The sequence below is a fragment of the Chionomys nivalis genome, chromosome 3 (genome assembly GCF_950005125.1).
Source record: "Chionomys nivalis chromosome 3, mChiNiv1.1, whole genome shotgun sequence".
Lineage (NCBI taxonomy): Eukaryota > Metazoa > Chordata > Mammalia > Rodentia > Cricetidae > Chionomys > Chionomys nivalis.
In genome coordinates this window covers 67,318,032-67,342,934 of record NC_080088.1, presented here as the reverse complement: position 1 = coordinate 67,342,934, position 24,903 = coordinate 67,318,032, and the positions used below count along the sequence as shown (strand labels likewise).

The 24,903-nt window shown below is 38.1% G+C and overlaps 1 protein-coding gene across 1 annotated transcript in view; it reads right to left on the bottom strand.

Annotated features, from left to right (window-relative positions):
• Positions 1 to 702: 702 nt before the first annotated feature.
• Positions 703 to 24,903, bottom strand: part of Gmnc (geminin coiled-coil domain containing) — a 43,812-nt gene continuing 19,611 nt past the window's right edge. The window contains exons 3-6 of the mRNA XM_057764655.1: positions 5,965 to 6,139; positions 4,206 to 4,294; positions 3,224 to 3,340; positions 703 to 1,320 (exon numbers count right to left, since the gene is read on the bottom strand). Coding sequence (XP_057620638.1) covers positions 703 to 1,320; positions 3,224 to 3,340; positions 4,206 to 4,294; positions 5,965 to 6,139 — 999 coding nt within the window. The remainder of the gene's footprint in view (positions 1,321 to 3,223; positions 3,341 to 4,205; positions 4,295 to 5,964; positions 6,140 to 24,903) is intronic.

The following is a 24,903-nucleotide window of genomic DNA, read 5'->3' as shown; positions in this document are numbered from 1 at the left end:
AGTTTGAACCATACTGCTCAAAGAAACCATGCCAAGTGCCAATAGAGGTAGTAACAGCACACAGCACTTTAAAGGCGCAGTAATCCTTTCAACTGCTATAATTTGTGTTGTTTATCAGTGAGGTTAGCTTTGTTGGAACTTGGACAATATCCCCATGGGACACTCAATGATTTGCTCTTCCCAGAACATAATGTTACTTACATCAACATTGGGTCTTTGGTAGTGCCAATGGGAAGATCCCTCAATTTGTGAACACTCAGCAGTAAGGGTGTGAAGCAGAAATAGGGCTCATTCTAAAAGTATTTTTCAGAAATAAAGACAAACAGAGGAGTAATAGAAGCATCATGTAGACCATTTGACCAAAAATGATATGCTGTAAAACTGGCCATATTTGAGATAGTACATTTTGGTCTTGAAAATATATGTGATTAGAAAATACATTTCCAGGTGTCAGACAAAAAGGGAGAGTCATCTGCAGGTATGGACATGTAAGCAAGTAAAATACGAGTAAAAGAAGAATAGATACCTATTAGCATGCTTTCTTGATAACCATATTCTGCAGATTTAAGTAAGTAGCCTAAAAGAACACTGGCAGTGGCAGGAGGCAGGCAAACGCTGTTGTGTTCTGAGTGGTCAAGTCCATGTGAAAGAGATCTTTGTAAACAGAGGTTCTGGCAGTACTCTGTGATAGAAGAGGGGTCACTAAGGCTGCTTGGGGACCCAGGTAAACTTCCAGCCTCCTTCCTCATCTCGGCGCACAAAGGCTTGTCCCTGGTGGAAAGAGTGTGTTTTCACGTTGCAGTGAGGGTTCAGCGATGTGGAAAAGGCCACTTCTGTCTTGTTGGGTGACACATCTCCACTGTGGAAAGCAAGAGTTTGCACCCCTACCGGAGGATTGGAAAGCCTAGGAAAACAGTGACAGTCTTGCTGATAGATGGTGTTGCCATGGGAGGCATGTATTGTGTTTTCTCCACGGTCAAGGTGCAGATCTCTAGGAACAGATTCAAAGCCAACTGTGTCATGTAGAAATTGGGAGGATGTACTGGGGACTGTTCTGGGACGGGAGGCAATGGCACTGTAGTTAGCTGGAAGGGTGTCATCAATGGTGTTGAGGTCTTTCAACCCAAGGGTTTGAAGAACCCAGGGGTCCACACAGGGCCCAGGTTGTCCTTCACAGTTAGAAAACTCTGTGGAGAGGTTTCTCTTGGCAGTTTTGGACTGGGGTATCTCAGCAGGAGGATGTCTGTGTTCTTTGGGTTTCCTCTTCTCTTTTCTGAGTTTTCCACATACTTTGGAGAAGTCATCTGATGAGAGCAATTTCTGGAAAAGCAGTATTTGAAAATTGTTCTTCCATTGGATATTTATTATTTGCCCATTTGCTTAGGAGAAAAATGACTAAACGTCTTCTGTGTTCCCACACAAGTCAAAGTCATCAATTTGCTACTGTTTATTGAGTAAACATCCTTAATAAGCTGTTGCTTTGATTAATTCTCTTTATTCTGTTTTTAAATATTGAAGGAAGCAAGTGACATCTGTAAGATTTCAACTAAGAGAAATAAAAGCTGATTCTAATAGCAGCTGCCACTTATTAAACTTGTTAATAAGTAAATGAAGTAAGATCATAATTTACAGACCATTGCTGGTATGTTTGTTCTCATAAGATGCAGATGCTCTTAAATAATTAATCAATAAAGACACATGCATGTTAGTGATCATCTGACTACTCCTTAGCCTAGATTTAAATCTTATGCCTCTGAATCTAGACAGATCCTCTGATTTCAACACTACTCACCATCTCCTAATTTTATCATATTAACTTTCAAAGCACTCCCATGTTGTGTGTTATTCCACATCTAGGAAAACTGATATTGAGAGAGTTAGAAATGACCTATTTGGATCATTTAGTTATCTTTTATGGATTGATAGCTGATGTTAGGATCCCAGACTAATAACTGTACAGATGTGTTTGTTTTAGTCAAGGCTAACTGGATTGCAAGGAGTCCAATTTGATGACTCTCTCTGAACTCCAAAGCAGGAGATGACATCGAAGTTAGATCAAATAATGCCATCGTTTGTCCAGAAATCAGGTAAAACTGATGATAGACATAGTAATGAGAATGATGGCAAATGCAAGCTGAAATGTGAAAAATTGAAGAAAGGAAGAATAAAAGGGTTACAGGTGAGCTAGTTATCTGTGAGTTAAAGTAATTCATCTGAAAGTGTAGATAAAATGATAGAGTGTTTGCATATGTCTAATCACCAGTGGAGAAGCCTGGAGCCCAGGTATATTCATAACATTTCCGATTCTCTCTGTCTTTGTCTCTTTCTCTTAGTTCCTGTGTGTGTAGATCTCTCTCTCTCTCTCTCTCTCTCTCTCTCTCTCTCTCTCTCTCTCTCTCTCTCTCTCTCGTGTGTGTGTGTGTGTGCAGGTTAGAAGTTGAGTTGAGTGTTTTCCTCTCTATTTCAGTCAGTGTCTTTCCTGATCTTCCTAGGCTTCTGGCCAATGGGATGCAGGGAACTACTTGTCTCTGCATCCCTGCAATCTACCGTGTTTGGCTTAATGTGAGCATTTCAGGATCCAAACTCAGTTCTTCCTAGATGTATATAAAGTACTGTACTTAGTTCGTCATTTTAACAGCCCCCAGAGAGATTCTTACCAAGCCTCCTGCCCATCCATTTGCCAATTACAATAACAAAGGCCCCAAGGATGCTAGCCTGTTAAGTTGACATCTAACACATATTTAGAACTGCTTTTTTTTACATTTGATTTCTACTCCAATATTCCACCCTTTATTAACCCCCGCAGTCTTAGCAATTGCTCTGTTTAACTTTCATCATTAATTTCCTTTGTGATCGCCTTTAATCCCAGCACTTGGGAGGCAGAGGCAGGCGGATCTCTGTGAGTTCGAGACCAGTCTGGTCTACAAGAGCTAGTTCCAGGACAGGCTTCAAAGCCACAGAGAAACCCTGTCTCGAAAAACCAAAGGAAAAAAAAATTTCCTTTGTGATGTCGAGCTAAAAATCTGAAACTAGAAACTTCTGGAAAATGCTATCTAAAAATCCTGTTGAAGTTATGTATTTCCTTAAGGATAATTAACCATCTTACTCACTCCTATGCAGACATTTTGTTAGGTAAACTTCATCTGTTTCATCATGAGGTGTCACGTAGGGATTTCCTCTGTCAAGTCACTGCCTCGCGTTTGGAAAACAGATAATTACATACCTTTGCCCTTTCTTCCAGACATTTAACCAAAGTAGAATTCAGGTATTGTCTGAGGTGATTATTCTCTTCATGTAGCCTAGCAAGTTCTTCCTCCTTCTGTAGGAGAGTATCCTGGAGCTGCAAGATGCATACAATAGTGAAGGGTGCTCCCCTCTATTGGTTTTGTAACCTAATAATTCTGCACTGCTCCCCAACCTTCTTAAACCTGATTCATTCTTGTTTGTTTTATGAACATAATTTCAAAGAGCCCTGGTCCTCCAGGTCTTCAATTAAATCTACACTCCCTACCACCTGATTGTTCAGTTTTGTGGACTGCATATTCCATTCATTGCAAAGTATTTGAAGAGATCAAATGACTCTCAAAAAATTGTAATCACAGGGAGTCAGGTGGTGTGAGGGAAAGTGAGCTGCACGGAACTGTTTAAATATAGCAAGCATGCTTAGAACACTTGGTTGCACTCCTTCCTTTCACACTTCAGAAAATAAAAACAGGAGTTGGGACCTGGCTTTATCCAGCTTCAGATTAGCCAGCCTGTGTGTCCAATAACTGAAACTGCTCATTTGGAACAACCACAGATGAGACCTGGAAGAGGAAGTAATTTGGAGGAAACATTTATCAGCAGCCCTGCTCTCAAAGATGACCTATGTTTATCATTTAAAATATGGCTGTATCCATCCTCTGGTCATCCTCAGAGAGGGGCTGCAGCAGTATCCCACAGATAAGGAAAAGCAATTTGGTTAATTGAGAGATCACCCATAGGTTTTCTTGGAGCTTTTGTTTCTGTGAGCTTATGCATTTAACTTTTATCTATTCAGACACACAATTACTGTTGTGCGCCACAAAAAACACTGAGCTACTATGCATTAAAAAAAGAAACAATTTAAAACTAAAAAACAACATGAAATGAAGAGAGACTCAGGGAGGTGTGGACTTTTTGGAACTATGTTAGTCTTAATGTTCTCTCTCACTCCCTATCCATACCTGTTTATTTTTATAGAGCTGGGAGGACAGCTGAGCCTCTTCCCATGAACATGAATCCAGACCAGGGACACTGAGGTCGCAGGATGCCTCTGTGTGAAAATACAGAACAAATGAATGGACATGTTTACAATTATGATGAAAACTCGCAGACAACTTCAAAAGTTTAATAGATTTAATTACTTTTATTTCCCACAGAGAAAAAGTTTTAAAGATTTCAAGAAGAATGTAAGCAATTATTTATGGGCTGCCTACAAAAGTGGCTAAAGAGATTTATTTTAGGAGCTGAGCAGCTCTTAAAATGTATATGTACGTTCTTGCTGGTTATGTTAAGAAAGGTTGTCCCTTCTTTCACAGAGACACTAACCCTGCCTTTCCACTAGGCATAATATTGCAATTCCACTACTCCTTTCTAGCATTCATCCTATTTTCCGTTTTTCCAGCATTTGATAGCGTTATGTTTGACTCCATAATCAAACCCTATGTTGCAGAGCTGCATTTTCCTCTCACTCATTCTATTTTTGAAATCTGAAGGGCAAAATTTGTTCAAGATTTTACATCATGGTATAATAATATTTTCCAGTATTTATTAACGCTAGACACTAAAACTAGGACCTGGTATGTGACATGCTGGAGAAACACTCCATGGCTGAGTCAAATCCCCAACTCTTCTCCCCATTGTCCTTAGTGATCGGCTTCTTGTTATTCTGAAGGATTTTATAGAGATTTCATTGCTAAACTATACCTTGTTTATTTCTAGCATCCATATCTGCATTAATGTTTTTACATAGAACTTTTTTTTTATTTTAGAGTAATGCCCATCAAGGAAAAATTGATTCTGCATCTCAAGTACTTTAGTTTTCACCCCACAACCCTCAATCCCATTTGACCTGCGGGAATTTGAATGTCTGTGTTGAACCATTTAGAATTAAGTTGGAATAAGTAAGAAAACAAAATAAAACTTGGGTTCACATTCTGAGACATTCCACACCTGCTTTTGCTTATAGTGAAAAATCAAAAACTGAACAACTTCTTCCTTGACATATGGTTCCTTCATTTTGGGTTTTGCCTCAGCATCTTTTCATATCCCTCCCCACAGTCTCTAAAGTTACGGGGGGCAGGGGGCAGAACGAATGTACAGGTATTTAATTCTGAGTGCCTGAAAGTTTGACGGAAACGAAGCATTAATATGGAAATCCCTGTAATGTGTGTAAGAATACTCATTAAGCTTCAGGTCAATGTTAGTGCTGTGTTTGATTTCCACCAACCTTGGACATTTCTCTAAAGCTGACTGCACATGTGAAGGGGAAGTGATTCTTTCTGTGTATGAAGTACTGTTCACAAAATTTTTGTATGATGAAATAAACTTTGTTACTCACTCTTGGTTTTTCTCTCAAGGTCACAAGAATCTCTCCAAATTTTAAAAAAAAAATATGCTACCTGATATTTTGATTCCAAAAATGTTCTATTACGTGCTATTTATAAAACTGTGCTATTGACTCAAAGTTACTTCTTACTTGGCAATCTCGAAGAATTCCAAAATCTAGGAAACAACACAAGTTGTCTAGCACACAAGAGGAAGGGTTTCATTTTTGCTAACTGATGAGTTCAGAACAACCAGTTTTACTGTTAAAAAAATCCAGGAGTCTTAGGGCTTACTTAAATTCCCTATTTTTTCTGTTGAGTACCAGACCTCAATGCCTACAGTTACCTGACTGTCAAAAGACCCATTCTACAAGTGAAGCAGAAGGGTAAAACTTACCCTGTGTCTGTGGTGCTTGTTGGGGCTCAGCGTTGTCCAGGAGACCAGCAGCCCAGAAAGAGACCCAAGTCTCCTTGGAAACATCAACACTAGATTCTGACGTTGTAGTGGAATACGGGCAATTATAACTCTGGCCTCCTACAAAATACTGATCTTGGCAAGGCAGAATGGTGTTCTTTGATTTTCAGTTTGATGGGGGTAGGGGAGATGGCATGACGGCAGTTGGGAGAGGGAGAGAGTGGGAGAAATAGAGAGAAATTACATGGGTGAAGAAAATAAACAATTGAAACGATAAGTACAGGTCCCGATACATATTTGAATGGTGTGATTATAATTACTAAAAAGGAAGGGGTTCTTTGAATTCCACACTATTCTCCTAAGGTTGTTCACCAAATAACTAGTATCAGATGGGTCTGGATTTGTAAACATCAGAGAAGTATTTCCTATTGCAGTGCTAGCCAGAAATTAAGTAAAAAGAATTAGATCTCACTATTCAGATTATAAGGACTACTTGTTGCTCTGTAGCAGATATCTTGACTTGTATTTCTAAAAATATTGAAATACAAAGATCACAGACTACAAAGGGTTAAGTGAACAGTTCTCCATGGCATCATTTCAAGGAACCTCCTAATTGAGGAGTCTGAATCAGGTGCATTTCTTACATGTGAATGAATAAACATGTATATGCATATAAGTTTACAGAGATGATCACATACATTTTAGCCCCAACTCCAATCACAGGAGTGTGACATCAATTCAAGTACACCATCAAAAGCTGAGAATAAAGGCAGTGGGTTCTGATCTCCTTCATCATTATCATTCGGTCTACTTTCCAGGTTATTGTACCACCAGTAGCTGCCTGGCATGCCTTTCTCCACTGTGTTCTGATTCAGTGAGCACCTTCCAGCTCCGCCCCACTCAGTCCTCCAACCTCAAATATGGTCTTTCCAAATGTCCACGCAGGGGCAAGCAGTCTGCCTTCTTCCTGGCTTAAGCTGTCCAACGGCCCGTTCTTAATTATGTGTCAATGTTTAATCAAGTCAAAAACATTCCTTGCAGCAGAGCCCAAGTTTGGACAAACTCTGGCTACTTGAAGGTTGGTGTTGCTCTGAGGACTTTATTGGACATGACTTAGAGAAGGCAAAGGGTATGGAAAAGGAAGAGGGTGGAGAAGAAGAAGGAGAAGAGGAGGAGGAGGGAAAAAAGAATAAAAGAATGAAAGTTATTATTATTGAGTCACTTGACTCACCATAGGCCCCCGCTGCCAGTGAGTGAAGACTTGAAAAGGTACACTTTTGAGGCAAATACAACTTGGCCAGTGCTGCCTGAAGAAATTCAGCCAAAAGTTTATCAAGTGCTATTTTCTTTTATTCTAAAAGTATGTTTGTGGATTCTATTTTTTTTTTCGAGGTTATTCTTGGAATCAGAGCTGAGCTATTAAGCAACCGACACCTGAGAGGAAAACAAACCCCAAACACTCGTGAGGCTTTCAGATCTAAGTGTTTGCAAATATGAGCATAATCTAGAGGAACAGGTGGAAGAAGGTCCGCACAGGGTGAGGGGAAAGGGGTGGGGCGGGGAAGCAAATATGCAGGAGAGGGAGCAGAGAATAATGAGGGGTGCAGGGGAACAGAAATGTACTATATTAATTGGAAAGTACAAAGGCATCTCCCAAGGTAGAATACGTTCTAAATGCAGTTTATTGTCTTCCAGGACCCCCCGGGTTCTGGCAGCATGACTAGCTAAGGCCAGCTCCTCACTTACCATCTTGCAGAAGAAAGCGCTGCAGAAACTGGGCCCACTCAGCTTTTTCTTAATGCCAGAGTTAGCTTTAAATGGGACTGCAGAGAGGAAGGAGCAAGGAAGCGAGTTCTAATCCGCTGGAGCTGCAAGTGACGCTCGGGGCTCACAGCGCCGGTGCTGCTCTCTGATTTAGGGAGAGGCTGTCAAACAGGTGATGTGCCTCGGGAGCCGCCCAGCCTAAGCCACAGCCACTGGAGCTCCGGAGACACCCGCGCTGGGATGTGAGACCTGCGGGACGTCTTGAGAGGGACCAAGGAAGGACCCGAGGCTTCAGGCCACTGGGGGAAGCGTCCGGTCAAAGCCTGTGCCTGTGCGAGCTGAGTCTAAAAAGTTCACCTGGCGCGGTGGTGACTGGCGATGGGAACTCAGCTGCCTGCTCTCTCTGTGCCACGCGCCCAGCAGCCGGTAGGGCGGGGCTGGGCAGGGCGACTAGCCAGCCCCTGGTGGCATCCAAAGCCCAAACCTTGGTCTCTGTGCAGCGCTAAGGAAACCCATCCAAGGGACCCTGGTGTGAGTGACGTCTTGTGCGTACCCTGGTCACAGGATAACAACAAATGATAGCAACTTAATAATAAAGGCAACTTTATTTTCTTTTATTTTGTTAATAGGTCTTATTTCACCCAGTTGTTGTATGTTCAAATGTGGGGTCAAAATGTTATCAGACCTAGAATACACATTTTCTAAGACATTTATGCCATGTCTAATTCCACAACATCGTGGACAATGGGCTGCGCACAAGTACTCAATAAAAATTTGTTCAAACAATGATTTAATGTTCGCATTTAAGAATCTACAGTACTTTTTCTCTGAATTGGACTGATGCATACCACTATTACATAATTTTTTTTTAAATCACAGTTAGGAAAAGTTTTCTGTCTATACTTCATAAAATACTATATTTCCCTATCTTTAATTTTATTCTCACACGTATCTCCTTATTGTTCAATCTAGGGATGAAGGAGAAGTCTCCTTGAGACAGACTTTAGTGCCTCTTCTCACTTGTTCTCATCATCTAAATGGAAATAAAGCCGTGAACGGGATCCATTTCCACCAGGCCTGGGAATATCTGCAGAGGTCTCCAAGACACCAGCCAGAGACACCTGCACACCCTGTCTGCTACTGTATGAGGCACAGTAGGCAAGCTGTGGAATCTGACTACCAGCGGATAAACACACAAAGAAAATGTATAAACCAGGGAGTCATATTAAGTTATAAAGAATGACATTATGTCATTGGTAGAAAAAAATTGATAGTCACAGAGATAATTATACTAAGTGAAATAAACCACTCAGAAGGACAAATATACATTCTTTTGTATGTAGAGTCTCTATTTAAAATGTGTGTGTGAGAGTGTGTGTGTGTGAGTGTGTGTGTGTGTGAAATAGAAAAGGTACAATTTTATACTATCTGGGAAGAGGAAAAGGACCAGCAGTTGGACGGGACAAGAGAGGGTAATGCATGTAAATATGAGAAAAGTACATCATGCACATGAACAAAAATATTGTGAGGCAGTCTGTTATTTTGTACAATGAGTAATGTGATTAATAATTAAAAAATAAAGAGGATGAGAGTCAGCATGGGCGCCAAGTACTAGTATTCTCTCCATTTAAAAAGAAAGCCCTGAGGTTAGGAAAATGGACCTTGATAGTAGGCTTCCAACCTCTGAAACCGAGGCCAGTCCTCCTGTGACACAATTGGTGGGCAGCCTTGGAAGATCAGTGGGTACATGTCACGGAAACCAAGAAGCAAAGTTTGAGTTCAGCTTGCGTGTAGTTCTTTTTTTTTTTTTTTTTTAATTATTATTTTTATTCTTTTTTAATTAAAATTTCCACCTGCTCCCCATTTCCCATTTCCCTCCCCTCCTCCCAAATATTGCCCTCCCCCCACTTCCCTCCCCCTATCCCCACTCCTCTTCTCCTCCCCCCACTCCATTCCCCCTCCCTCTCGATACTGAAGAGCAGTCCAAATTCCCTGCCCTGCGGGAAGACCAAGGTCCTTCTATAAGAGAAAATTTGACCTTCCGTTGAGTGTCCTCTTCCTCTATTTGTAATGTGTAGAAGTGAGCAAAACCATGATCAAAAAGGGTATAGAGAAGAAAGTGGGAGAATGTGCCTGAAAGGTTCCTTGCTCCGGCAATATTTATTTGAAAAAAATGTAAATGAATACCACTACATGTGAAGATTGCTGCATCAAAAGTAGACGAACTGGATCACTCAATGCTAGCCCTTCCCACTGTGTTGTAAGAGAAAGTAGTTCCTTCTTTGTTCTTTCAGTACAGAGGACAAATCCCCAGAGCATGGGGGTAACAGACCAAATTCACTTAGATCTTGCAAATCTACAATCTTTTTTAAGGCAAAGAGTTGCTGATGTTTTAGTCCTGAAAACAGCTAATCTCTTAAAACACACACACACACACACAAATAGAAATGGGTGTGTGTGAGGGGGTGTTGCTGGATGGACTTGCTTTAGGAAGTTTTAACAGATAAGATGTGCAAGCCTTTGCAAGGCACTTTTTCTTCTTCTCTCCAAAACTGATACAAAGCAGGTAAATGAGCAAGTATAGTAGGATAAAAAATAACAGAATGGAATATCAGCTTTGCAATAAAATAGAGATGGATTCCAATTTCTGGTCTTTCCTGAGATGGGATTATATGGGTTGCATTATTAACGTCTCTAAATCCTGGTGGCCTGTTTGATAAGTTAGAAGAAAACAGCATAGAAAACAGGTCAAATATGAACCATATTTGTTAATGTTCAAAAATTTCCCAGTTTGCTGATTAGATAGCAGTAACTTTTTATTATTATTCATAGGCAAGGTTCTGCCTTTGAGGATGCATAAATGACTACTGTTCTGCTGAGTCTGTTGGAGTCACTGAAATGAATTTTGGATTTGCAAAATGGGAGATTTTGAGGGCTAGATGTAAGTTTTTCAAGTTCTTTGATGTATTTTTAACACATAAATAATTTGCAAACCATCAACTACTTTAGCTAAATAGATGTGGTATGGTATGTGGAGACAGAAATACTGAACACCAGGGCGCTATGGGCAATCAAATGTGAATCAATCATAAATTCAGGATAAAATTAAAACACAATGGAAAAGTTTCACACCCTTGAACTCTATGCCCATCATTTTCTCAAGATTTACTGCTTAAGCATGAATCTAATTACTATTATTATTTTTAAAAAACCACCGAACCAAGTAAGCAATAATATGAAATTATTTGTTATGTAGAGTCATGTGTATGAAATAAAGGTACATGTTTCTTCACAATGCACACCAACCTATGCAAACTTGTTTCTTATGTAAGTAATGCTATCATTTGAAAGTTGCCTTTGTGCTGTGTTGGAGGAAATGGTGTTAAAGGAGAGTCTAATAACAGTTCAGCTGTTGGATCAGGGATATAAATGTATATGTGTATTTATGTATATGTGATATATATATATACACACACACAGGAGGTGATTTAACCTGCATAACAAAAGGTAAAGTATGATCACAGGTGGGGTGAGGTTATAAATAGATGGACATATGGAATGGTCTTTTATTTCATCCCTGGAGAATCCTTTCTTCAATTTGCCCATTAGTGGATTCAGTAGCATATATAATAGAGAAGAATCATTTTTCTTTGTAAACACAGCTCCTTCCCATTGCATAGACAGATGAGTCTCCAAGCAAGAAGAGGCTCACATTTCTCCTTTCTCCTACAGGTAGAGTGTTACATGTGGAAAATTTCAATGCAGCAGTTTTGTATTATAAGACTTACAATTGCCATTCTTTAGTGTATCTATAGAGCCAGGCGACAGTCAGTGTACTGGATACAATTTTAACTTTAGTCATTCGAAGATACGTGTGAGGATCATTGGTTTTAGTAGGGACAGAAACTTGTCTACTACCCATCACCTGATTGCTCTTGGAACTTTTTAATGGTTATGATACATGACATAAGATTTTCAGTGATAAAAACTATTTCTACACAAACTGAATATGTGAAAAAGAGTCAACAAATAATTCTGAGAAGAAAAATTAGAAAAATGGAGAAAAACATATTGGTCACTAGCCAGAAAAGAGAAATGGCTTGGATGAGGTGAGAAATGAAATGTTTTATTTAAAATCAAATCAAAAAAAGTACCTCTATATAAAAAGTGTTTTTTGTGTGTGTGTGTCGATTGTATCAACCAGGATTTCTTTAACAACTTTATATCTACCATCATTCATTGACTCATGAAATGATTGCTGATAATTAAGTTATGCTTGATGCATTTTATTAAGTCATATTGCAGAGCATCATCATAGGAGACAATCAGAAAATTATCATTGTAAGAGCATAATATCAACTAAGTACTTTGCATATGCGAAATTGCTTGCAAATGGATACAGACCTGTGTTCTTTATTTATTCAGGAAAAAAAATACTTAGTTGCCTTGCTTTCTGCTTTTCACCATAATTTAACACTTCAGCATAGGATTTGAGTCAAGCAAGAATGAAGAGGCTTTGCCTTGCTGTGGATAGATATGAGAGTTCCCATTTCCTTCAGGTTCCACTTGGGAACTGAGGCAATCAATACCTTCCCTCTCTGCCATTAACTATGTTAGCACTAGTGGGAAGTTCTGTTCTGTGGAAAGGTATCTATCTAAATTGAAATAAGAAAATGTCAATAGTACTGTGAAATAGCATTTAAAAATATCACTGAAGTCTACCTCAAATTAACACAAACATTAGAGAGGAAGCATCTCAACCAAAGCAAAGAGGATTCAGGGCTGAGGAGGTAGCTCTGTAATTCGGTGCTTGCCTATTATGCCAGGCCCCAGAATCCATCCCCAGCAACAGTAACAATATAAATAAACAAGTCAATAAATCTATACAAGTTTATTTTACACATTTTATTCCAACTCAGTGAGAAATGACTCAAATAGTTATAATGATTAATATATGACAGGGATATGTCCATCTAACTTTGGTATAAAATAAAGTTCTGCTTCATGAAAATCTATATTTTTATGAACTAGGCTCCATTGTTCAAGACTCCCTGCCAGGTATGCTTGGCAAGCTAGATGACAGATAGTTGACGCAACATTAGCAGCTTGGGAGGCGAATGGGCAGTGACTGCAGCACTTAAATTTATAGAAAATATAGAAATAAGGAAGTGGTTTCCATTTCTTACAAGACAATTGGTCTCATTCCATTCTACCCTTGAAATTACCTAAGAAACTAAAAATGTTAATTATTTCACAAAATGTGTAGAAAAACCCAGAAAAGCATTCCCTTATTTCTTTTCTTTCTAATTTATTTTTTATTAATTTTTTCATTTATTTTACGTATCAATTACAGTTTCTTAGTAACACATTAATTTCTGGTTAATTCATTTTAGTCATAACCACATCAAAGAAATTTAAGTTAATCAAATTTCTGTTTCCAGTCAATTTTTGCTTTTCATATTTCTTTTTTTAAAAATAAAAATATCACATCAATGTGCACCAATGGAAACACTTAAATACTTTAAACAGTCTAAGAAAATATTCATAGTGGTTACTGCTGTGAAACTAACATCAATGAACTCTGGAAAATACTATAGTAAGAACATCAAACTCCAGTCCCACTGCCAGCAAATAGGAATCCAAATCCCTGGAGGGGGCCATGAGAACAGTGCAGATGTTATGCAGTCTCTCTCTCTCTCTCTCTCTCTCTCTCTCTCTCTCTCTCTCTCTCTCTCTCCCTCTTCTCTCCCTCCCTCCCTTCATCCCTCCCTCCCTCTCAGAGAGAGAAAGACAGAGAGAGAGAGAGAGAGAGAGAGAGAGAGAGAGAGAGAGAGAGAGAGTTTATTCCTCTCGATCTAGCTTTATGCACTTCTAGCAGGCACACACATGCAGTGGCTTCATATCCCAGTAAGAGAGCAACAAGAGCCAAGCAATAATAGCCTTTAGAATGCCATTTTTTTCTTTTTCCATAGAACACAGTTGGGAAAATTTTCCAAAAGCAAACTGTGGAAATTACATCTTGTAAAAACTGTTGTGCTATGAATTCTCTAGTCCTCATCAATATAGAGCTGGATGTATATATTTACATATTTTTACATATTTGTATTCATTCATTCCCATGCGTGTATCTGGAACAATCAGTAAAGCCTCACCTCAAGACAGAGATAGAAACATTCAGATGTTAGAAATGGCCCTATATTCTTCACTCCCAAATTTCCAATAAGGGACAATACTCCATCTAGAATTATTTGATGGGTAAATCTGGAAAAAGAGAAAAAGTATTCCTTCCCTTTGCTGACATCAGCGTATGCACAGTAGAGCATCCCTACTCTTCTGAGGAGAATTTAAAGAACAACTTGTTCTCAAGGAGTGTGTTGTGGGCTCCATGTTTCTCACGGTGATGTGAATATATATATATATATATACATTATTCAGAAAGGCATTCTAGGGAACTTATTTAAACTATATATGTACATTTACTACAAGCCACTTACTCTCAACACTCATTCTCTCTTGAGCTGAAACATTCACTACTTAAGGGATACCAAAGGCAACTTGATGCGTCTGTCCCAAGAATCTGTCTTATAGTTGGTGTTTCAGCTCAAGAGAGAAGGAAAGGAGTGCTGTGAGCACCATTCTGTGTAAAGAAACAATCTAATGCAAGCTCAGATATCAAGTTCCCAAGAGAAAAAAATATGTCAATTTGACATTTGGGCATATACAATATATTTCAAGAACTTGCAACATTCACATTCTTCAAGCTGGGAAGCACAAAGGAAATCACACAATGAAGAACTTGAACACAACTAGATTAAACTTTGTTCATGTTAGGAATTTTCCTAATGCAAGCTCTCTGCCGATGCAAAAATTCCAATCAAGCCATATCAACAAGCCAAATTTAAAATATCCAGGTTTAATGGGAGTCCTGAGCTCTTGGGTTGTCCTGAGGAGGGGGAACTGGGAAGCCTCAAACAGGACCACAAGGGGGAGAGGAAAGAGACCATGAGGAGACTTTCCAGGGGGAGCAGTTTAAATAGACTGGGGGAGTGGTCAAGATTTTCGGCGGGCTGTCTTGACCCTCCTCCAGGGAGGGGTCAAGGTTTGGCAGTCACAGCATGTGGCCTCCAAAGATGGAGACCAGAGACCAGGACTTACAGTTCCCACATCAATATAAAAACGACAGTCAGCATTTCGTTTTATTTTGGTGGGGTATGTTTGCATGCATTTATTTGTGCATCATGTATTTGGATATGCAAGTGAATGCAGGTGCTCATGTGTGCACATGCATGTGGAGGCCCTAGTTTGACATCGAGTAGCTTCATCTATCACTCTCATAAATTGAGGCACAGTCTTTGGCTGTGCCCAAGTTTGCTGTCTCTACCTAGTCAGTCTACTATGTTTGCTTTAATCTTCCATAATCTCTGCCTGCCTTTAATTGGGATTACAAGTATCCAAATTTGATCCACATGCTCACACAGCAAGTGCATTAATTACAGAGTCACCTCCCCAATCTGCAACATTTAAAAAGCTGGGATAATAAGGGATGGTTTCAGTTAATTAGATTGCCTACAGTGTAGATTGTTATTCCTAGAAAACAACATTGCGTTCATTGTGTTACGGTGCATTCAAGTACATTCTCATAAACATCAAGGTGTTAATACAATAATATTTTAATTGTTTATTACAAGCTCCTGCTTAGGCTTGCTGTCAATGCTGGTATGTTATACATACATAGAAACCACAAAAGAATTCTGCAGTATTTATTGGGTGCCCATTTAAAATCTGAAGACTAAGGCCAAATTATTCTTTATTTTACAATAATTTAGAACTATTAAAATATCACTTAAATGTCTTTAATAATTCTGAGCATCATAAGGAACATTAATATTTTCAATTAAATTACAGTTGCAATTCCCATACAGCTTCATTTGGCACAATATACACAATATAGAAAGCACCATATTCTCAGAAAAGGGAAACAAATAATAAATTGACATGTAAAGTAAATAAGGAAATTTTATAATTATAATAAAAATACACAGTGGACATGAACAATCACAAAGGAAAATAAGTGGCAGCCATTATGCAAAAATGTTAACCTTACCTCTTGAGAAAGAAATCCAGGCTGCATGCAAGGCTATGCAGAGGTAGCGACTCTAGTTGACTGCTTCAGATTTCTGACTACAGCCTACATTTAACCCTCAATACACCCATGCCTAAAATAATTCATCCATCTCCACATCATTTAATGTCCACAAATGTGTATATAATAAATGTAATATATTTAATATTTATATATTTATATATATAAATGTGTATATAATAAATATAATAAAACAGATAAGACTATTTTAACAGTACTTTACAAAAAAATGGGGGTATTGTGTGGATTTATGTATACATTCTTTTTCAATATTATCTTACAGGAATCACATAAACTGTAATAATTTTAAAGCACTCTTGTAGATTTGTTATAACCCAATCAATTATCTAAACCATTACAGTGGGGACAGATGCAATCTATCCACTGCTTCCTCTCTTAGTGGATATGTTCAGGTTACTTTCATGCCTTTGTTTCTATAAAAAATATATATTCATATAATTCGTTTACTTACTAGGGATGTATATCCTAATTTTAGGAGAATAGTGATGGAATAAAAAGTCTTAAAATTTGAACTCACATTGCCAGGTTTCTTCCTATTAAATTGGCTGAAATTTTAGGTAGCGACACACGATTACTTTAATTTTTCAGAGCATTTCAAAACTATGATATATGATGTAGGTGTATGCCTTTTCCCTCCTTAATTTCCACATGTTTTGTGAATGCATTATTATTAATGAGGTTTAATATTTTTTCATTTATGATTGCTGCAGGGTTGGCGCTGTAAGTGGGTAGAGTGCTTCCTAGCACTCAGGAATCCCCAGGTGAAAACCTGGAGTGCCACATAAACCAGGATTTCTTAAATTTATTTCTTAAAATTTTGTCTCCTATCTTGGCTAACTAAAATTAACTGAACTTTTTTTTTTTTGAAAGAACCTCTTTAGATAGGCAGAATCATGCCAACAGCAGGAAGAATTGAAATTCTTTCCCACATTAATGTGAATTTGTTTTTACCTATTGTTTTCGCTTTGTCAGCCGTCATTGAAATCTCACAGAAAAAGCAGGCTTCCCAAAGGTTCAAACTTAAAGTGGCATCAAACCTTTGTTATTTATTACACTAATTGTTCTTTGATTTGTGTGTAATCAAGTATTTGGCTAGTTTCTCTTCACTTTTTCAAATGGCTTCTCTCTTTTAGCTCTGGCATTTCTGGCTGCAGGTTTTTGATAGCCCTTCTTAAAGTTCTTTGTTCCCACAATGCTTCAGGTACACCCGGTCTTCAGATGCTTGATTTAAAACTCCTAGGAATTTGTTTTTACAAAGTTTTTTTTTCTTTTTTCTTTTTATATTAAATTTTTTTAATTAAAAATTTCTGCCTCCTCCCCACCTCCCTTTCCCCCTCCCCCCACTCCCCTCCCCCTCCCTTTTCAGTCCAAAGAGCTGTCGGTCAGGGTTCCCTGCCCTGTGGGCAGTCCAAGGTTCTCCCCCCTCCATGCAGGTTTAGGAAGGTGAGCATCCAAACCGGCTAGGCTCCCACAAAGCCAGTACATGCAGTAGGATCAAAACTCAGTGCCATTGTCCTTGGCTTCTCAGCAGCCCTCATTGTCCACCATATTCAGTGAGTCCGGTTTTATCCCATGCATTTTCAGTCCCAGTCCAGCTGGCCTTGGTGATCTCCTAATAGATCAGCCCCACCGTCTCAGTGGGTGGGTGCCCCCGTCTAGGGTTAAGGTCATGCTCAACCTCCTTAGCGATCAGGGAAATACAAATCAAAACAACCATCTTAAACCTGTCAGAATGGCTAAAATCAAAAACACCAACGATAGTCTTTGCTGGAGAGGTTGTGGAGTAAGGGGTACACTCATCCATTGCTGGTGGGAATGCAAACTTGTGCAACCACTATGGAAAGCAGTGTGGTGGTTTCTCAGGAAATTTGGGATCAACTTACCCCAGGATCCAGCAATACCACTCTTGGGAATATACCCAAGTGATGCCCTATCATATGACAAAAGTATTTGTTCAACTATGTTTATATCAGCATTGTTTGTAATAGCCAGAACCTGGAAACAACCTAGATGCCCTTCCACGGAAGAATGGATGAAGAAAGTATGGAATATATACATATTAGAGTACTACTCAGTGGTAAAAAACAATGACATCGTGAATTTTGCATGCAAATGGATGGAAATAGAAAACATTATCCTGAGTGAGGTAACCCAGACCCAAAAAGATAAACATGGGATGTACTCACTCATAATTGGTTTTTAGCCATAAATATAGGACATTGAGCCTATAATTCACGATCCTAGAGAAGCTAAATAAGAAGGTGAACCCAAAGAAAAACATATAGTTATCCTCCTGGATATTGGAAGTAGTCAAGATTTCTGGGCAAAAATTTGGGAACTGGGGGGTGGGGTGGGATGGGGGAAAGGGGAGATGGGGAGAGAAAAGTGAACAGGGGAGGATAGGGAGAGCTTGGGGGAATGGGATGGTTGGGATAATGGAAGGATGAATATGGGAGCAGGGAAGTATATATCTTAATTAAGGGAGCCATTTTAGGGTTGGCAAGAGCCTTGACTATAGAGGGGTTCCCAGGGGTTCAGAGAGATGTACCCCACTAGGTCCTTGGGCACCTAAGGAGAGAGAGCCTGAAAAATCCCGATGCTATAGCCATACTAACGAATATCTTGCAAATCACCATAGAACCTTCATCTGGCGATGGATGGAGATAGAAACAGAGACCCACATTGGAGCAATGGACTGAGCTCCCAAGGTCCAAATGAGAAACAAAAGGAGGGAGAACATTTACAAAGTTTTGATTTTCTACTTTCTATTTTTCAAAATTCAATTGTAGTGGTTATATAATTTGCCCCAAATCAGCCATTTGTTTTCCAAATATATCCATGATAGACATTGTGTATCATAACCCTTATTTTGTCCACGCCGCTCTCCTTAGTCCGTGATGGGAGTGGCATCATAACTTTTATTTTGTCCACACCACTGTCCCTAGTCCTGCTTCTCATGCTTTCATATTTTACTCTTTCTTTTGTCCTTTACTGGGATTTGAGGGTTTTGCCATATCCAATGCTGTTTCTCAAAGCTCTGTCGATGTATTTGTTTTATCATGGTTTTCCTAATTGGCAAGCAGAATGTACAGTAGTGATATTAAGTAATATACATAATGGTTGTTATGGTGATGGCTAGGTTCATTTTCATGAAATTATTGTTTTACTCAAAAATTAAATTGAAACACATACGAAGTTCTTATTGCAACTGTATTTTTATCAGGCTACCCATGTACCAATAAGCAGTTTTTTTTAGATGGGTGGTGGTGGCACGTGTCTTTAATCCCAGAACTTGGAAGGCAGAGGTAGGCAGATCTCTGTGAGTTCAAGGCCAGCCTGCTCTACAAGAGTTAATTCCAGGACAGCTAGGGCTGTTACACACAGAAACCTTCTCTCAAAACACTCCTCCCCGCAAATAAGTTTTCCCTTCTATATTTATCTACTAAACTTTTTTACAAAAGTCTGTGGCTGTATGTGTCTCTTCATAAATGCACAATTATCAAATGATAGCAGTATATTGCAGCTTCCAGACCTTGCTGAAAAGCCCCAAATCTACCTGGCGCCATTAATATTGTTTTTGCTCTGTTGCCCTTTCCTCTTTTATTTACTTTTAGAGTTTCATGCTTGTTTTCATTCTGATATTTGCAAATTGCACACAGATATAATTTTGCAAATTAAATTTGGAGCATAAGGCTTTTTTGGAAGATTGTGATTCATTCTTATCTTTTTTTAAATTTTTTTATTTTATATTAATTAATTTATTTAATTATTAAAGATTTCTGCCTCTTCCCCGCCACCACCTCCCATTCCCTCCCCCTCCCCCAATCAAGTCTTCCTCCCTCCTCAGCCCAAAGAGCAAGCAGGTTTCTCTGCCCTGTGAGAGGTCCAAGGACCACCCACCTCCATCCAGGTCTATTAAGGTGATTATCTTTGTAACCAGGAAAAGTGTTTTCTATCTCACATTCTATTCCAGGTTTGAGTTTATATTTTTTACACTGCCATCAATCAGTTTTGCAAAAGTGAATCTTTCCAGTATTTTTAAATCAAGAGTCTTTGTCTAGATTTTCTCTCATGAATTTATATTTTATTTGTAGTTAGACATCATTTATAATTTAAAAGCTCAGTCACAATTATTATTTTTCTTTTTGAGATTATTATAGTAATTCATATATTTACTTTAAGATGTCAAATTTATAAAGAATAAAAACATAAATCTATAGTTAATATAGCAGCAATTGAAATTTTAAAGATTAATACAAATTTATCATATTAAATAGCTGATAAAGTTACATCAACGGATAGTATATAGAGTACAGTAGAGACTTGCATCATTTTTAAAGTTAATAAATGTTATTTTACTGCTTTCAGTATTAAAGAAAAGTTAAGTGAGAAGTATGAAACTTTATGAGCTGATTCCTTATCCCTTAAATTCTCACCCTTGTAATGTGTTCCAATAGGTATAAACTTGCTAAAAATTCAAGAAAAAAAATGGAGCATTATGGGACCTGAGTCTTATGGTTCACGCTTAGGTACACTCTTTACAGTATGCTTTTTTGGGTTTGGACTGATGTGTATTGGCACATGTCCAAAAGCAAAGTAGCTACAGAATTTACCCCACTGCAATAAAATCACTTTGCTATGTTCATTTTTCGCTGTCACCTCATTTTATATTTTATCTATACTTTTGGATATTGTGTTTCCCTTTTGATTGCATTTTTGCCTATTTGACAAAGTTAATATTCACTGATATTATCATCTTGTTAACTTTCTATGTAGGGTATAATCTGTTACTTAATTTTATTTTTACTAATCAATGCTCCAACTAAAGATATAGTTCAACTGATATTTGACTAAAACTATCTTAATATTATTTAGTAAAACTTATGTTCTTATGTGCTTTCCAATTATTAATAACTGATGCTATCCATGAATTATAGCTGTAATATAGAATAATCTATACTATCTATTCCAGTCTTCACATCAACCGTACAAGGTAGACAAAATAATCATAACTAAGCACAGAGGAATAAAAGTATTTGCCCAAATTGTGCAGATGTCATGAATGGAGCAAGTATATTTTGATATCAAGTAAATTCAATTTTAGCAAACTTGGATGCTTTTATGTATTTGCCCTTATAGACTCAACAAGTGTGAGTTGCTGACAACATCAAAAGAGTCACTTGAACTTAGGAGCAATGAATAATTGAACATGTCATTTTATAAATCTCTACAGATTTCACAGTGATTGTTTATTAATGATTAAAACTTACTCTGGCATTTTTTTTTTTTTTTTGGTTTTTCGAGACAGGGTTTCTCTGTGGTTTTGGAGCCTGTCCTGGAACTAGCTCTGTAGATTACCCTGGCATGTTAACATTTTAAAGTATATTTATTCATTATCACTTCCCATAACCACGATTTTATTTTATACTTCTGCATATTTGACAAACATTATATTCTTCTTTAAAAACATTTATTTATTTATGGAGGTTATGACATAATGACATCATTTCTCCCTTCCCTTGTCTCCTTCCAAACCTTCTCATATACCCTTCCTTGCTCTCTTTCAAATTCATGGCCTCTATTTTTTCATTAAGTGTTATTACATACATACATGCATACATACACACACCCATATCCCTAAATGTATAAAAAGACCCTAAAATGTTATTGTAATCATGTTTTCAGGACTGACCATTTGATATTGGGCAACTGATCAGGTAACCAGGGAATACTGAGAGCATTATGGTCTTACCGGAAAGTAGGTGTTCATACTAACACAACTTGAACCATACTGCCCTCTATGGGATTTTGGCTAGTTTGCAACCTTTTTTCTCCTTTTCCCTCTCCCTTTCCCTCATTCTCTTCTTGCATTCAGTCCCCTACTCCCTGAGTTTGTGCTTAAAGACACAACCACGGATTTCAGAATGAAGTTACACAAATAAAACTTAGATGTAAGGTGTGTATGTAAAAGGAGTATTTGCTAAAATGGGCAACATACCCATACTGAACTAATAATACTTTATTCATTATAATTTAATATACAGTACAGGGCAAAGCACAGCCTTAAGCTCACACATGTACACAGACACAATTCTCTAAATCATAGATTGAAATGTAAATCGTCAAACTTTGATAAAATAATCAAGAAAAAGGTAGTAATGATGGGTGATTTGATAATCAACTTGCAAAGGCTGTATGTTTTTGTGCCCCTATGTGGCCTTCCCTCTGGGAAATTCATGGAAAGACAATTTAGTGACAGAGATGCAAGGAGTATTTGAGATCTTCTTTAAAGAAGAATCTCAAAAAAGACTGTGTTTTTTTCTCTTAGTTGCAGAGGTCCTCTGGGCAAAGCTCACTCTCTCTCTCATGGATTTTCTTCCTTTCTTTCTTTCTTTCTTTCTTTCTTTCTTTCTTTCTTTCTTTCTTTCTTTCTTTCTTTCCTTCCTTCCTTCCTTCCTTCTTTCTTTCTTTCTTTCTTCTTTCTTTCCTTCTTTCTTTTTCCTTCCTTCCTTCCTTCCTTCCTTTCTTTTTTTCTTTCTTTCTTTGTTTTTTGTTTTGTTTTGTTTTTTCAAGACAGGGTTTCTCTGTGTAACAGTCCTGACTGTCCTGGAACTAGATCTGTAGACCAAGCTAACCTCGAACTCACAGAGATCTGCATATCTCTGCCTCCTGAGTGCTGGGATTAAAGGCATGTGCCACCATCACATGGTTATATTTTTAAACTTAAATATGATCAGAGAATTTCCCCATTCCTTCAGCCCATTCCATGTACCCTCCTCGTCAAATACATGACCTTTGGCCTCCTCCTTTTATTTATTTGTTGTTTCATAAATATTTGATAAAAATATAGAGAGACAAATTACTTAATCATTACAATGTTGTTATACATATACAAGTTCATACAGAATACTTAGGATTAAATAATTATTTGAACATCTATTTCCTATGGAAGACTATTTTTCTTTGTCTCAGAATTCCTTAGTGGTCTGTAGGTCTTTGTCTAGGATTGGAGCCCTGTGAGATTGCTCCCTTCCATGTTGCCGTGTCTGTTTATATTATCCTTGTTCAGTTCTTGTCTAGAACTCTTTTTTAAAAGTTCTCAGAATTTCTGGGCCAAATATCTCTTCCTTCACCTGTAGACTCTGTTTGGTTTCAGTTTATTTCATTTCTACTCAATTATTTCTATGTCTTCCTGCGTGTCTTAAGCCTCCTCCTCCTCTTCCTACTCCTCCTCCTCCTCTTCTTCTCCTCCTCCTCCTTCTCTTTCTCATTCTTCTTCTTCTGCTGCTGCTGCTTTTTCTTCTTCTTCTTCTTCTTCTTCTTCTTCTTCTTCTTCTTCTTCTTCTTCTTCTTCTTCTTCCTCCTCCTCCTCCTCCTCCTCCTCCTCCTCCTCCTCCTCCTCCTCCTCTTCCTCCTCTTCTTTCCCTTTGAGAGTTTCAAGTCCATAACTGGCTTATTACTTTTCTTAATGGTTCTTTGCACTAAACATAGCATTTCACTTCTTATTTATAGTGAAGACTTTTTCTATACACTGAGTATATCACATGAAATATAATTTTCATCTAAGTGTTATGTTGATGAAGTCAGAATGAAGGGAAAACTAAGAGTTTGAATAAGGCTTTGTCTTAAACTGGAACTCTTCTGTTAGAAGCAAGCATGTAGGCTACTAAGCCCTGTGCCTTAATTTCTTTATCCCTAAACAAACTGTATTTCCAAATGTCTTTCATGTTTTTGGTGAAGAATTCAAGAAATACTATGTCAAAGATTCCCATGCATATTTACTAGGCCTTAATGCATAGTTTGAAAAGTTATTAGCTGTTTAATGAAAAGCCAATTCAACCATCTTACACTAAACCTATTAACAACTTATTGATTATTTTGTTATGAGCAAATACATTTCACTTACTCTCTGTATTTTCTTTGTAATCTTATTAGGATGTTTTGTTATCAGCTGATACTATTTTAAAGTTATTTAATGAATATTTTCTTCATAAATAATTATTTACAATCCTACACTTAAACTGTTTAGCAGCTTCCAAATCAAAATTTGCTTTTCTTTCTGAAGATCTTACTGTTGGGCTTTCTTCCTATGAGCTGTTGGTCTACTTGGGCCTCTAAAACAGCATAGGTGACTATCATTGTTCTTGGTTGCTAATCTGAGATAGATGGTGAGACTCTCTTGCTGAACACACATGTTCTGTCTGAAAAACAGAGATGTTAAGCTTGAACTCAGGAGAAAGCTTTCTCACTCTTGGCATACTTTCTGGTGCTAGTAGTGCTGTTAAGGCTATTGGGAGGCTTCATGGTGCTGATAGGTGCTATTCAGGCTGATGGGAGAAAACAAACATCAACAGTCTCACTCACCCATGTATGCCATACTTCCAACAGGGCAATAGCCACTACAGCAGCAGTGGCAATTCAGCAATCATGGTAACTAACCATTTGCTGATTAGTCTTAAGGTTTGTTCCACATAAGCAGTTAATGTCTGCTGCTATAATCTTTGCCAAAAGCTTACGATTGATGAGGACATAAGTCCTACTGAGGAAGCTAATTCTTTGAGTAATTAAAGATGATAGATCTATAAAAAAATAGCCTACTAAAATAATGTTTCTATTTACAGATGAGTGCTGTTGTTAGCTTTAATCAGAGATGCTTCCCTTTGCGGTGGGCAGCATTTACTGCAGATATTCATAGCTGGTGAATGTGAGAATAAACACTGTGAAGTGCTCATCTGTCAATAGACATATATATCACCCTCAAAGGCTCAGAGAACTTCTCAGTAAAAAGGGAGGGAAGAATGTTAGGAACAGAAAAATAGTAGGGTTTTGCTATCTGGGCATGACATGGCTGTTGCACTCTCGAACTCATTGTGACAGTGCTTGCCTGCACAAGATTGGATCCATCTTTACCTTGCCATGGAGCAGAGAGTGCTGTGTATAGCACCAATATATAAGCAGCTTTTGGCTGATGGAAGAGGGAGAAACATGTTCTT